At 44.2% G+C, this 14,481-nt stretch overlaps 2 protein-coding genes across 6 annotated transcripts; one reads left to right on the top strand and one right to left on the bottom strand.

The window, feature by feature from the left end:
* The first annotated feature begins 1,408 nt into the window (after positions 1-1,408).
* Positions 1,409-3,740, top strand: LOC119303855 (L-type lectin-domain containing receptor kinase SIT2-like). The gene has a single exon (XM_037581006.1). The coding sequence runs from the start codon at positions 1,575-1,577 to the stop codon at positions 3,651-3,653; it is 2,079 nt and encodes a 692-aa protein (XP_037436903.1). The 5' UTR covers positions 1,409-1,574; the 3' UTR covers positions 3,654-3,740.
* A 137-nt stretch (positions 3,741-3,877) lies between these two features.
* LOC119303854 (urease-like) lies at positions 3,878-14,158 on the bottom strand. 5 transcript variants are annotated; one of them, XM_037581002.1, is made up of 19 exons: positions 13,975-14,158; positions 13,620-13,875; positions 13,452-13,525; positions 12,826-12,871; positions 12,108-12,213; positions 11,775-11,917; positions 10,633-10,806; positions 10,379-10,542; positions 9,908-10,283; positions 9,712-9,820; positions 8,961-9,100; positions 8,370-8,507; positions 8,195-8,286; positions 7,768-7,897; positions 7,429-7,587; positions 5,840-6,022; positions 5,317-5,451; positions 4,505-4,576; positions 3,878-4,276 (listed from the first exon to the last, which is right to left on the bottom strand). In XM_037581002.1, exons 2-19 carry the CDS (start codon positions 13,743-13,745, stop codon positions 4,055-4,057), a joined length of 2,589 nt encoding a protein of 862 aa, XP_037436899.1. In that variant the 5' UTR covers positions 13,746-13,875; positions 13,975-14,158; the 3' UTR covers positions 3,878-4,054. The 5 variants fall into 5 exon arrangements, with proteins under 5 accessions (XP_037436899.1, XP_037436898.1, XP_037436900.1 ...); XM_037581001.1 differs by having other exon boundaries at positions 13,620-13,789; XM_037581003.1 differs by lacking the exon at positions 13,975-14,158 and having other exon boundaries at positions 13,620-13,934.
* Between the last annotated feature and the right edge of the window lie 323 nt (positions 14,159-14,481).

The following is a 14,481-nucleotide window of genomic DNA, read 5'->3' as shown; positions in this document are numbered from 1 at the left end:
CGTGCGCGTGTGTGTGCGTGTGTGTTTGTGTGTGTGTGTGTGTGTGTGTGTGTGTGTGTGTGTGTTGTGTGGCCATCTGGTCTGTAAGGGCGTCATTGATTTAACACCGGGCCTTGGCCTTGTTTCTAAAAAATGTAGGCTCCATCTGTTTGGGTGTTAGACCACAAAAGTTGGCATGCCAAAGCTCATAGATTCGAAGGTCACGCTTCTAACACTTTGTCCAACATACTTGCAAGCCAAACATTTAAGATATCATCACGATCTTGATATCATCACGATCTTTCACGTTAATTTTGTTCTTGACCATGATCATAAAGCCCTTCAAGTAAAAGCTTGCAATACCATTATTGGTAAGTTTTTGGGTTACTAACAGCCAGAGTTAATAATGTTTGACGAGCAAGTCCGGTCTTAAAATTATGATGTAGCAAGTTGAAAGTCAACATGTGATTGGATGATTGGAAAGGTGGATGTATCTCATAGCAAACTTGAGACCATACATCAAGTTTGACGTCATATGTATCTCATTAAGGCGGATTATTGTTCCATCACTGGGAGGGGGCATTTTCATTGATAATGAGGCACGTGTGATGACATCATCAATCATAGACTCCACGACTACAACATTCAGTAGAGGTCGTGTGAGTTACTATATCAGGAAAAAAGTTTAGAACTTTCTGAAACTTCTAAACATGCATTTCACATTTTGTTGAGAACATAGGGCTCCATGTAGCTCGAGAGCCAAGTTATTAGCAGCTCGACGAATGCTATGAGAATACTGGTGGCACCCTTACTGTATGTTTAGGGTCTCTACAATTTTTCTTTATGATTTTTTATCCATATGACTTTATTTGATACAGCCTATGTTACAATGTCTTTTGCGCTATCATAAAAGGAAAAACCCTTAACTCAAACCACTTGGAGTGACCCTCATGTTTTTAGCTGTGCAATCAAAGACTTTTATATCCCGCGTGATTCAAAATGTCACAAAACGTGTGATTCAGATGTCATCACGTTGGATTTTTGTGTACTTGACATGAATTTTGTAAGAACGTCGAAGAGAGGTAAGACATGCTCAAGACAAAAAAGGGAAAACCTTCGTTACTATTTCCAAAACGAGTGAGAAATGCTAAGTAGAATAAGTTTTTTTTTTTACTGGTGAAGTCGAATAAATTTCAAGAAGATGATACATGTAATTGGAAGTAAAATAGAAAGACCAAGTTAGATGAAATATACAGTACAGTAGTAGTAGTATATGTTTTAACGTCAGGAGCATCAATGTGCAACCACATAACTGTGCTGAATTGAATGCGTTGATGCACAATTTTTTCCACTAGACGAGTCAAGATCGTCGATATAAATATAAAGGATTTTGTCATTGAGTACTCAATCACTCACTAGAAAACAATTTCGTTGGCTGTTCGTTGCCGGATCCTCCCACACATGACCCCCGTCCCCTTGTCGGCTCATCGAAGGCAACGGCGACGGCAACCTCGGCTCGCCGGCAACCAACGCCGTCCGCGTCCCTACCCTGACGCCACCGTCACTCGCTTCCATTGCTCGCGCCGATCGTCGCCATGTTTCAGCGGCGGCTGGCCGCGGTAATCTTGCTCCTGTTCTCTCGGGACGTCGCCGGCGTCCAAGAGTTCGTGTACGACGGCTTCGCCGCCGGCAAAGTGGTGACCACCGGCACGGCCGTCGTCACCCCCTCCGGCATCCTCCAGCTCACCAACGACACCAAGGAGACCCTCGGCCACGGCTTCCACCCGGCGCCCCTCCGCTTCCGGGACGCGTCCACGGGCGCGCCCGTCTCCTTCTCCACCACCTTCGTGCTCGCCATCGCGCCTCGGTACCCGGACGCGCACGGCCACGGCATCGCCTTCGCACTCGCGCCGTCGGTCAACGTCTCAGGCGCCGTTGCCGGCAAGTACCTCGGGCTGTTCAACACGTCAAACAGCCTGGGCAACGGCCTGAGCCAGATCGTGGCCGTCGAGCTCGACACGGTCATGGACATGGAGTTCCAGGACGCCGACGACAACCATGTCGGCGTCGACGTCAACAGCCTCCACTCCGTCAACTCGGCCACCGCCGGGTACTGGCACGATGATGGCTCCGGTGGGAGGAGATTCGACAACATCAGCCTGACCGGCGGCAGCAACGCGCCTGTGCAGGTGTGGATCGAGTACGATGGCGACAGCGCGCGCCTCGAGGTGACGCTGTCGCCGGCGGGCGAGCCCAGGCCAGCCCTCCCGCTCTTGTCGTGCCACGTCAACCTCTCGTCGGCCGTCGCCGACGACACCTACGTCGGCTTCTCGGCGGCGAACGGCGCCGCCATGAGCTCGCATTACGTCCTTGGCTGGAGTTTTCGCCTCGGCGGAGGCCGCGCGCCGGACCTCGACCTCTCCAAGCTCCCGAGCCCCCCGTCGCCGCGATCACCCAAGAGGAGGATGCCACTTCTTCTCCTCCTGGCACTGCTCCTCCTAGCCGTCGTGGTCCTGCTCCTGGTGTCGGCGGCCATCGGGGTGCTCGTCATGCGGCGGCGCCAGCAACGCTGGCAGTTCGCCGAGGAGGATGAGGAAGGATGGGAGATGATAGACTACAGCCCACACAGGATCAGCTACAAGGACCTGCACGACGCCACCAATGGCTTCCGCGACGTCATCGGCGTCGGTGGTTTCGGCCGCGTGTACCACGGCGTGCTCCCGAGGTCCGGCGTCGAGGTCGCTGTCAAGAAGGTGTCCCACGGGTCGCAGCAGGGGTTGCAGGAGTTCCTGTCAGAGATCACGAGCATGAGCCGGCTGCGCCATCGCAACCTGGTGCAGCTCCTCGGGTACTGCCGGCGGCGCGACGAACTGGTGCTCGTCTACGACTACATGCCCAACGGCAGCCTGGACCAGCACCTGTTCGGCCGCGCCGCGCCGGGGTTGAGCTGGGAGCAGCGCGCCAAGATCGTCCGGGGCGTCGCCGCCGGGCTGCTGTACCTGCACGAGGGGTGGGAGCAGGTGGTGGTGCACCGGGACATCAAGGCCGGCAACGTGCTCCTCGACGCCGACATGAACGGCAAGCTCAGCGACTTCGGTTTCGCGCGGCTCTACGACCACGGCGGCGACCCGCACGCGACGCACGTGGTCGGCACGCTCGGGTACATCGCGCCGGAGATGAGCAAGACCGGCATGGCCACCACGAGCTCCGACGTCTTCGCCTTCGGAGCCTTCCTGCTCGAGGTGGCGTGCGGCCGGAGGCCCGTGGTGTTCACCGCGGACGCCGACGGCGACTTGCCGTCACCGGCGGGTATCGTCGAGCTCGTCCTCCAGCGCTGGAAGGCCGGGAAGATCACGGAGGCTCGGGACCCGAGGATCGGCGAGTGCGACGAGGACGACCTGGAGCTGGTCCTCAAGCTGGGGCTGCTCTGCTCGCACCCTGACCCGGAGCGCCGGCCGGGCATGAGGCAGGTGGTGCAGATGCTGGAACATGCCGTGCCCCCGCCAGAGATGTCGCCGGAGGTTATCAGCGAGAGCATGAAGCAGTTCGAGCACCATGAGGCTTTCGACGAGTTCGTCGGAATGTCGTTCCCGTCGACGTCCGAGGTCACCACCGCCACGACGCGGCAATTCTCAAACGGCAGCCGTCCTCGTAGTGACTTCCATTCAAGCTAGATTAGCAAATACAGCCGCAAGCAGTACGTTGTGAAAATTTTAACTTGTGTAAACATCTGAACTGAGAAGAACATTTCTAATTTTCCATCAGATTTTTTTATAAAGGCCCAAGTGAGCTATTTTGTGTTTCCACAATAAAAATACTACAATGATTGACTATAAGAACCTATTCTGCACCTTTTTTTTTGTTTTGCACATGACTCAAGGATGTATGTATTTTCACAAAACTTTTCAAGAAACTGAAGTATTGCAATATGTATACGTGTGATTTTTTTTTCATGTAAATGTATAATTGTTTATTTTGAGCCAGCAGCACATCTCCCATGCGCAACTTGAAGTTACCGTCGAAGCTAGTTGAGTGAATTATTGACCTTCCAAGAATTTCTCAAGCAATGGGTGGCCTAGAAAAGAAAGTAGTTCCGAGATAATGGCACCGTGGCTGCTGGCTGGCAAGTCAGGACCTCTCCATCAGCAGTAACCGTGTAGGTCTCGGGGTCGACCTTGATTTTCGGAAGCGCGTCGTTGAGCTTCATGTCCAGCTTCGATAAATGGCGGACGCCAACAACAGCTTCCACCCTCTTTGCTAGTTTGTACTCTGATGCAACACCAGCTTCTTTGGCAGCCTGTGATCATTTCAGATATTAAACAGCAGTCATTGCCATTCCTCAAGACCATATCAGTAGATGGATATATTTCTTTCACCAAAGATATCGCTATACATATTATCTATATTAAGCTTGCAAAAGTTTCTTTCACGGCATTATTTTGTAAAAACAAAACGTTAGTAGTGAGGTATGGTATCGAACATTACTAATCATCCTAAATTCGTTACAAGAGTTCAATAGGCTAACCTTGCTCACAAATGCAATCGAGTGAGAACTCCCGGCCTTTCCATATGCACCAAACATAGGTCGCATCATAACCTGCATCAAGAATACACCATTCTGTGCTGTAAGTTTTTCAACTACAAGAAGATTGTGGAGACATCGACAAAAGAGTAAAATGCTGATTCTTTTTTGAGAAACATGCTGATTCATCCGCACTTTGTAGTTTCTTCATCTAACATAGATTTTTTTTTGGTAGTTTACCACACATACCATCATAATTTAACAACGACAAACCAGATGTCGTCGCGATCATCACCAAGGTCAAGAGGAAGCACGAGTGACCTGACAGGAGTTGTGTCTGTGAAGCTTGCTGACCTAGGTCCCTGGGTTGTTTGGGTCTTCAGGTTGTGAATCAATCCTATAGTCTAATTTGTAATAGCTCACAGGGCCAAGGTAGGGTGTGTGCTCCTTGGTATGCAGAGTGTGTTTCTTGATATTTTAGGCCACCAAGTTCACCCTCCTAGTTTTGTAAACCTTTTATCTTCTATTAATGAAAAGGCACAGCTGATCTTTTGTGCATCCTTGACAAAACAAGTGGGTAACTACAGCAGAAGAGCTAGATTATAAAAAGAGCATGTTTTATCAATTTCAATTGCACATGGGGCAAGATTTTTCTTGCACCAACATCAGTGATGTGCTGGTCAAACTTGGCTGTTAATGTCAACTAGGTCATAACTGACAAGCTAGCTATTTTCATGTAAGCTAAATGGAAACATTATGACAGGATTAATGCAAGACTTTCTTATTCAAAGGATCTCAGAGAAAGGAGTCCATACAGGTTCAGGTGTTGGAATGCTAGCATTCGGATCACCCATATTGGCCCACGCAATTGCACCACCTTTTATGATTAATTCTGGTTTTGCACCAAAGAAAGCAGGTTTCCAAAGAACTAGATCAGCTAACTTTCCCGCCTGCCAAAAGCACATAGAGATAAATATTAAAATGGAAAAACAATTCAAAAGTAAGGATCAGTTAGCTTTTGAATTGACATATTCAGAAAAGGAAATCCTTAGCCAGAATGCAGGTGGGTGTGATACCAATCAACAAAATATTCCGAGTTGCCTTGATACACAACATTTTTCAGGAGCTACAGTGAAATTACATATGTTGCTAGACTTGCTAAGTTGCTATTACATTATATTACCCTGAAATTATATCAAGCATATTAAACAAAGCACATAACCCTTTTCCTTTAGATGCCTAATTTCACAGTGTGTGGACAGCATTGCCTACCTTATGTTGTCTACTGAATATGAAGCATTTAATGGAAGAAAATCTGAAAGTGGTCAAGAGACATACCTCCACAGAACCAACAAAATCTGAGAAGCCGCTTACTATAGCAGGATTTATGGTATATTTTGCTATGTATCTTCTTATACGGAAGTTGTCATTATCCTTGGCAGGATCAGAGTCGCCAGGCCCATGTAACCTACCTCTTTGGACTTTCATCTTGTTTGCAGTTTGCCATGTTCGGATAATCACCTGAAAAGTAATTGTTTCAATAAATGCATATAAATAAATCAAGTTTGAAATCAGCTGCTGGTTACTAGAGCTCAGACGTCAATCTAGACTTATAAGTATATCAGTTCAAGTCTCTCAAATAACTATTTTTTCCATCACGGCTTATCCGAGAAAGCCAAAAGACGTACTTCATTAGAACGATTAATTTATGATACTCATAAGCTGATAGTTGCTCCAATGAATTGATTTGTTTGGTTTACATTGACACTAGATTTGAAAATAAACTGGTATTATTTCCTCCTGAAGTTATTTTCACGCCATTTCCCTAAAGTTTACGATAATACAGAAATTACTTCATTGCCTAGTTACATTCTGATGAATTAGCACATAAAATGAATAATACAATCCGGTGTACAGAATAAGAGGACTGACATAAAATAATTTACTTGAACTCAAAACACAAGGAAATGATGATTTGTAACCTGCAAGTAGTATTTGAATCTGCACTTGGTTATTATGAATAGTAGAAATTCAGAAACTAGCATCAACCCTAAGATGCATTAAAGCAGTTCACTTCCATGTGACACGAGAAATGCATTGACTGTTACACAGATCTGCCAGTACAGATACAAGCAAGGCAACAATCATTCTGCCTTGCCCTGCTTAAGGTTAACGCTGAGATATTCACCAATAATATTGCCACCCATGATACTATCCAACCATTTAGTTAAGCACCGTAAGTACTCTGCACTTCCAAAACTCTGGCTCCATCAAATTGTTATTTTTCCTTATAACTGTTGAGTTGACACAGGCAAAACCTTTAGCTGGTCTCTCACGTGTGATAGAAGTTGAGACCGGGCCATCTATTAGTGCCACAAGGTGATATACCAGGAATCAGGTTAATTGGATTCATGTAACTCTGAGATTGGGAAAAAAATGATTTTTGCCCATCCGTGCCTGTCAGTGTCACCCACTGGACTGATATTTGTTATAAATCGACACCATTGATTTTCATCTTCAAGATTAAAAAAAACTTTGGTAAATGGGTCATCTAATTCGTCCCACGTTCATCATGAACTAGACATACACCATAGGCTATAGTGCCTCTTGTGCATTGACCTAGTTGATCACTGTATTCACCTGAGAGATTGTCAAGGGTACACATGTTGATTGATGGTAAAGACAATCAATTCAACAAACACAACATTATGAGCCAATCACATACCGGTGCAGCTGTCGTTTCTACTTCACCGTTTAACTAATTTATGGTTTGTATTGGCATAAATGGAGGATGCAAATCAAGGCTTTGAAATCAAGTTATGAAGATCATCAGAACTAAACTAACCAATCTTGCCACCAACCAAAGTAACATGAGATGTGAAAACTGTTCATCACAATGAAAAAAAGGATAAGGGTATGTAACAGACCTCTCCAATGCGACCCATGGCCTGTGAATCAGATGATATGATACTGATTGCCCCCATGTCGTGCAAGATGTCCTCAGCCGCAATTGTTTCTGCTCGAATTCTTGATTCAGCAAATGCTACATCTTCCGGGATGTTTTTATCAAGGTGGTGGCAAACCATCTACAGGAGAACCACAATATATGACGACCAAATTCTCAAGTACTCCCTCCGTAAAGAAATATAAGAGCGTTTAGATCACTAAAGTGATCTTCATTAAGATCACTTTAGTGATCTAAACGCTCTTATATTTCTTTACGGAGGGAGTAATACTCATAGCATCAGCATGAGACAATTGTTTACCAGCATATCAAGGTGCTCATCAACAGTGTTAGAAGTAAAAGGCCGGGTTGGGTTTGTTGAAGAAGGCAACACATTTTTCACCCCACATACTTTAATGATGTCTGGGGCATGACCACCACCTGCACCTTCGCTGTTTACAAGACAATAAGAACATAAGCACCATTAAAAATTGCCCGATATACCCAACAATTTGAATTCTACAACATGACAAAAGAATATTTTGGAAGGGGGGGCTGTGAGTTATAATCATTAAAATGTCGACTCATTTTCCATCTTCATTTTGGCCGGCATTTTCAGTTACCAGATTTCTCAACAATTGACAGGGTAGTTTCTACGGCATCACAGAAAATACAACTTTTCTCCGCATACAACCCATATAGAAGTGACGTAGAAAAAATGTAACACCTGAATACAGCATGCTCCATACCTGTGATATGTGTGTATGGACCTATCTTTAAAAGCTGCAATTGTATGCTCCACACAACCTGCTTCATTTAAGGTATCCGTGTGGATATTAACCTGTAGAATTTCGATGAGCATCACCAGAATAAAAAATATGCAGGTATACCGGCATGATAGGATGATAATACAAGACATCATACTTGGATATCAAAAGCTTCTGCAACAGATAAACAGTTATCTATCACAGCTGGGGTGCTTCCCCAATCTTCATGCAGCTTCAAACCCATTGCTCCTGCCATAATGATCTCAGATAATCCTTCGGGTTTTGCAGTATTTCCCTGCACAGTATATCGACAGGGATAAATTTTTAGATTTTGAGCAACGATATCATCACTTTGCTGTATTCACTACCCAGACTTAGGCCTACATTTGGATACATTCTAATTAACAAATTCGAGTTCCCATGATCTATATAAGAACCAGTCAACTAAGATATTAGTGCAAGCAGTCCATCCTATCCAATGCCATATGTTGGTTTCTTGCCTTTCTGGTTGCAAGACACTTGGATAACAGTCTCCAATGTTTTCTCCACATACCATAAAAATAACATGTAGGAAACACTAACTATGAAGCTCTGAAATGGTAGGGACTGAAATCTTGATGTATATTTTGTTAGCTGTATTCCACCCTAGAAACCATCATTTTATTTCACAACTAAAGAAGATTAGTATAAGGCTAAACAGATTTAGCATTTGTATTGAACCTTTAGTTAGTGTTCATAACATATATACCTTTCCTGTGAATCCCACGTTGATTGGAAATTCGTCGGTGGACTGCAACATTAGTTTCATTTGAGACGGTGCAGGGGTGCAAGTTGTGGCACAAGTTCCATGTGCTGGTCCTGTTCCACCTCCCACCAATGTTGTTATGCCTACAAATAAATGTGGAGATGATTTAATGACCTCATCATTTATCAGTAGTTACTCCAAACATGCATTTGAATATTGAATAGAAAACCTTTTTGTATGTGTAATTAATTATATTCAACCATAAAGTATAGTTATAGAAAATGCGAGTCCTGCCAGAATGTTTGTCAGTGTCAGTACCCATATTTTTAGAAAATGCTATGAAAATTTCAAGATAGTACAAACTCAAAGGGATGTGATTCTCTGTCCCTTGTCTTTAGTAACTAGCAGGTCTGTAGCAACTAGCAGGGAATACATTTCGGGGATTCTCAGGTCATCCCAAGTAAAGCACAAGTCCGGCAAAAAAGATTACCCCGCTTTGACTTCAGGCACAACATTCAAATAGAATGATTACTATATTTAAAACTATGATAGAGAAGCACATCTGTTGTGGTCTTAGATCTGGTATCATGCAGGGCTCGGCTTGAATCTCCCATCCTGTTCTTTTCTTTTCCTCCATAAAAGTCAACTTTGGAAAATTGTTTTCGTTGGATGTGTCTGGATTCTTTTTCTTTTAAAATCGATATTTAATTTCCCTCGGTAACAACTAATAGGTGCAAAGACTAAGGAACTTTACCACTTGCAATTGCCTCATTTACCAGCTGAGGGCATATGAAGTGAACATGGCAATCTATACCACCAGCAGTTACAATCATGCCTTGAGCAGCAATAACTTCTGTATTCACCTGGAAACGATTTCAAGCATGAAATCTATTTAAAATGTACTCCTCTTATTTATTAAATCAATCTAAAAGGTGCAGGTATGTTGTTACCCCAACAATCATGTTGCTGTGCACACCATCCATGACATCAGGGTTTCCAGCTTTCCCAATGGCAATAATAAGCCCATCTTTTATACCAATATCAGCCTTGTATATTCCTGTATAGTCAATCACAACAGCATTTGTTATAACTGTATCCAGGGAGGCAGATGCTGGATACCCTGCGGATTGTCCCATTCCATCACGCAGAACTTTCCCCCCTCCAAATATGCACTCATCACCATAAACAGCAAAGTCCTTTTCAATCTCCGCAAAAAGATCGGTATCACCAAGCCTAATCTTATCACCAGTTGTAGGTCCATACATGCTAGAGTATTTCTCATGATCAACACTGCAGTCGAATGTACCGTCACCAATAAGACCTTCGCTGCAACCAAAGTTTCAAAGGTAAACATCTAAGCCATAATAAATTCAACAAGTTGGATTTATCCTCTACCATTAGTTAAATGTGAAGGAAACAACCTTGCATCCGGATAATCTTCATGTCCAAAACCATTCTCAGTAATCTTCTGCATTACCTCATTAAGCTGAGAACTGTCAACAGCACCATCAGCAATGCCATTTCCACCTCTAATTACTTTATGACCACCAATGCTTACAAGTGTAACACCTTTTGCATCCCCTGGCTGAAACAAATAAATAAGAAATCAGATTCTAGAGGATTTTAGAAGTAGGATGTGTGGAATATATGTGAGAATAAGTAGGATCCCTAGTACTTGAAATGTATTTTTAGGCTCTACAGAGCAGGAAATGCCAAAGGATGGATCGAATAAAAGAACCTCAAACCGAACGGCTGTTCCAGCAGGTATATTCAGTCTCATGCCATAGGCTCTGTGTCTATCAAAAACCAGGTACGGATTGGCCTCTATAAAGTGGTAATGGCTCCCGATCTGCAAAACACAATTTGGATTTATTTTTTCTCATGAACTACAACTTATAGTAGCATCAGAATCTTAAAGGGCGGTATAGCCCCATAAAAATCGTGAGATTGTTGAATGCGATGCAAAATGAACGTATTATGAAAAGTATGTGGAAAGAAAAGGCAATTGGATCGTAACAACAGTATGTAAAAGGGAGAAAATGTAACTTTAACCTGAAAAAGAGCAATAAAATATTGATGGAAACTCAAGAAAAGGAACCACAGCATGCAACAGCCGTTTTAACAAGAGTAACAGCTTGCACCCGTTAAGATCAACATGGCTATACTAATGCATGAATTTGAGCAACATAATTAAATAAAGAATGTACCTGAAATTAATTTCCCAAAAAGAACTTTAGGAGGATAAGTCAGTGTTAGATAGAGCTAGGGATACAAGTTTGGATCAGGACGACCTATTGATCCATTTTAGTTCTTTTGCTTGATCAATAATGTAAATAGCATGTGTACAAAGTGAAAACCCAAGTAAGTGAAAGTGAACCACCAAGTAAGTGGGTTGGCCCGATTGTCTCCCTAGTATCTAGAGCCATTCAGCTAACTCCATCACCTAATTAAGCTGTTAGCTCTTTAACACATTTACATGTTCAACCTAATGTGGTGTGGACTGTGGAGGACGGCTGTTCACTGCCTTTAGCAGTGTTACAAGTAACAACATTGTTACACGGCTGCCGGTTCAGCACCATGTTATGCTACATGTGGATAAAGTGCTATGATATTTCCAAGGGGTGGCAGGACTGTAGGAGTGATCTTGTTAAATGAATAGTACTCACAGTTGTACCACAAGGAGTGGCATTAAAGCATAGGTCCAATTGTGAAAATAAGTCAGGGGAAAAGATCCATCAAATGAAAATGTCATAGAATAAGAAGTTATTTGTAAATTTGCAGTCAGGACACCAAACAAAAACATCCATATGTGCTTACCTGAATAGGCCTGTCTGCCTTGTTAACAACCTTCAGAGTTAAAGCCCTGCGATGAAGGTTGAGGATTATGCGTCCAGAGCAGAAATGCACTTCACCAGGATAGTCCTCAACATCACTCCCAGAAAACTTTTCAAGTGAAGGTACTGCAACAATTTAATAATTTATGTACAGTTACCCTTTTTGCTTCTTAATGTTTCTCAAACTGATAACTCAATAAAACTTTCTAGAAGAGCCAGATTACCACAAGTACAGTATTTTAAGATTTGTACAAGCATGCAACTTAAAATACAAACTTCTATTAGTAAACCAAGTGAGTTGGTCAGCGTTGACAACCTGGGAGATAAGAACCATGCAGAGCTAGCTCCAAATTTCCATCATCAGAACAAATAGGGTCATGTATAGTAATTAGTTTTGTTCCATCCATAAATGTTCCTTCAACCTAGAAAAGATGTTATAATTGAGTTTATTTTGAAAGATTATGGCAACAAGCATAATTGTCAAGCATACTGTTGTAAAGTTAGTATCTGGGTCCAATCAGAGCCCGTATTATGGCCTAGTTGTAACTTTAGTACTATAAATAAAGGATGGCTGATGAGAGGCAGACATTCTAATCTGCATAATCCAGGATACTTGGCATGAAGCTCCAAAGAGAACTTATCTTGGGTCAACAAGAGTTCAAGGTACCTCCTAAGGTGTTTGGTTGTATCACAGACATTCTGTAGGCAAGTTGGAGCCGTGAAGTGTATTTATTTTGGTATGCATCTCATCGAAAGAGCCATCTACATTTTTTTTGGCTGCCTGTTCAAACAGATGGCAGTTATCTGACCATCTGTTCAACCGTCTACGCACTTGAGTAGTACACGAGCAAACCATAGTTTCAGGTGGCATTTTTGAACTGGAGGGGTTTAACAGGGTTTCCCCAACCTGTTTCTGAACATGGCTAGTTGTAATCTTAGCATCATAAATATAACTATTTCCTGTATCATTACAAACCAAGGATCTAGGACAGAGGAAATTGATCAATATCATATAGCATGAGCAAAGAAATAACCTGTACAGTGTCCAAAAGGTATGGAACAGCCGGAAGAACTTGTCTCCTGATAGGCAAGAAAAAGGTAAAAGTCTCAGAGCATAAGGTTACAGAACAGCAACGGCATCACGTACAGTAACTTAATCAATGATCTTAAACAATGTGTGAGGAAAATCTTAAACAATGCTCCCCACACATAACAAAAGTCTTAGATAGCGGATATAATTTATGAAGTAACAAATCTGTCATAGGCTAACAGAGAATCTTCTACTCCCTCCGATCCAAAATAAGTGTTGTGGTTTTGAACTAACCTTAGTTCAAGCAAGATGTGAGCAAGTGGCACCAGCTTTTGCGTAGCTTATGCATGTGAAATGAGAAATAAGGAGAAGGCTTGCTAGCATTCTGTTGTGTCTATTATAAACTAGTGCATATTCAGTAAAGTCGGATTCCACTAATTCAGCCAGAGAATTGGTCAAGAGACACTGAAGCCAACATCAACATCATGCTTTTCTTTTATCTGTCTAGGCAGTTCAAAATGTGTACATTCCTTCTTCTTCTTTTTCCCCGAGATAAGCATAATACTGAGATGCGGAGTTTCTGGAGAGGGGGTCAAAAGGTTGGTTACTGCACTGAATGCACAAACGAACCTGCCCAGCATCTGTTTCCCCAAGTCCATCAAGTCAGTTACAGTTTTGTCTCCATCCCGAACAAACTCGAGAATCTGTATGTATCAGGAAGCAGAACAAGGTATTATTCAACCAATGAATTGGCTTGTGGAAACAGCATCGGAGAGTTTCGCATCCTCGGTTCCTCACCTGCGCGGCGATGAGGGCGATGGCCTCCGTGTAGTTGAGGCGGAGGCCGCGGGCGAGGCGCTTCTGCGCCAAGAAGCCGGCGCCGTGCAGCGCCAGCTTCTCCGCCTCCCTCGGCACCAGCTTCATCTCTCACCACAGGAGCGGATTCAGAGCTGAACCCCTCAAAACCTCTGGTAAACGAGCCGCGGGCCGAAAATTCAGAACAGCAGATCAAAAACTCCCAGCACCAACTGGGTGTCTGGATGGATTGGAATGCCTAATACAACAGAGGTATGGATTTGATTGCTTCGCCGGAAGAATAGCATGGCACGGAACAATCGAATTAAGCAGTAGCGTGGGAGAGGTCAGCCTGAACCTGGGCGGGCGGGTCGCCGGCGGCCTGCGAAAGCGCCGGACCAGCGGGGGGAGGCCGCGCCGCTTGTTCCACCGGGACGGGCTTCCCGGCGCCGGCGGGAGGGAGGGCTCGGCGCGCGGCCGCGCCGGGGTCTGAGGGAAGCCGGCGGAGGAGGGAGCGGAGCAGAGTGGGCGGAGAGAGAGAGAGAGGTCGTCGCGAACTCGCGATGGATTTTGATTGGTGAGCCGGCTGGATTCTGTCCTCTTTGGTAATTCCGTCGCCGTCGGTGGGCCCGCCGCCGCGCGCGTCGGAAATCTGGAGTGGATCAATCGGGCAAGCGATCGACGGGATCCACTGCGCCCAGCAAGTCAGCGGGTTGACAAGAGGAGTGTAACCACTTTCTTTGAATCATTTGCCTCGTCTCTATAATTGCCCGTTTTAGTTAGTGAAAAAAATCACCTAAAAAAGTTAGTGAAAAAAAACAAGTGAAAACCGTCACGGCAATTCATAGGGCAACGCTGGCCGATC

The sequence above is a fragment of the Triticum dicoccoides genome, chromosome 5A (genome assembly GCF_002162155.2).
Source record: "Triticum dicoccoides isolate Atlit2015 ecotype Zavitan chromosome 5A, WEW_v2.0, whole genome shotgun sequence".
Lineage (NCBI taxonomy): Eukaryota > Viridiplantae > Streptophyta > Magnoliopsida > Poales > Poaceae > Triticum > Triticum dicoccoides.
The sequence above is the reverse complement of the archived record's forward strand: the minus strand, read 5'-3'. Positions and strand labels throughout refer to the sequence as shown.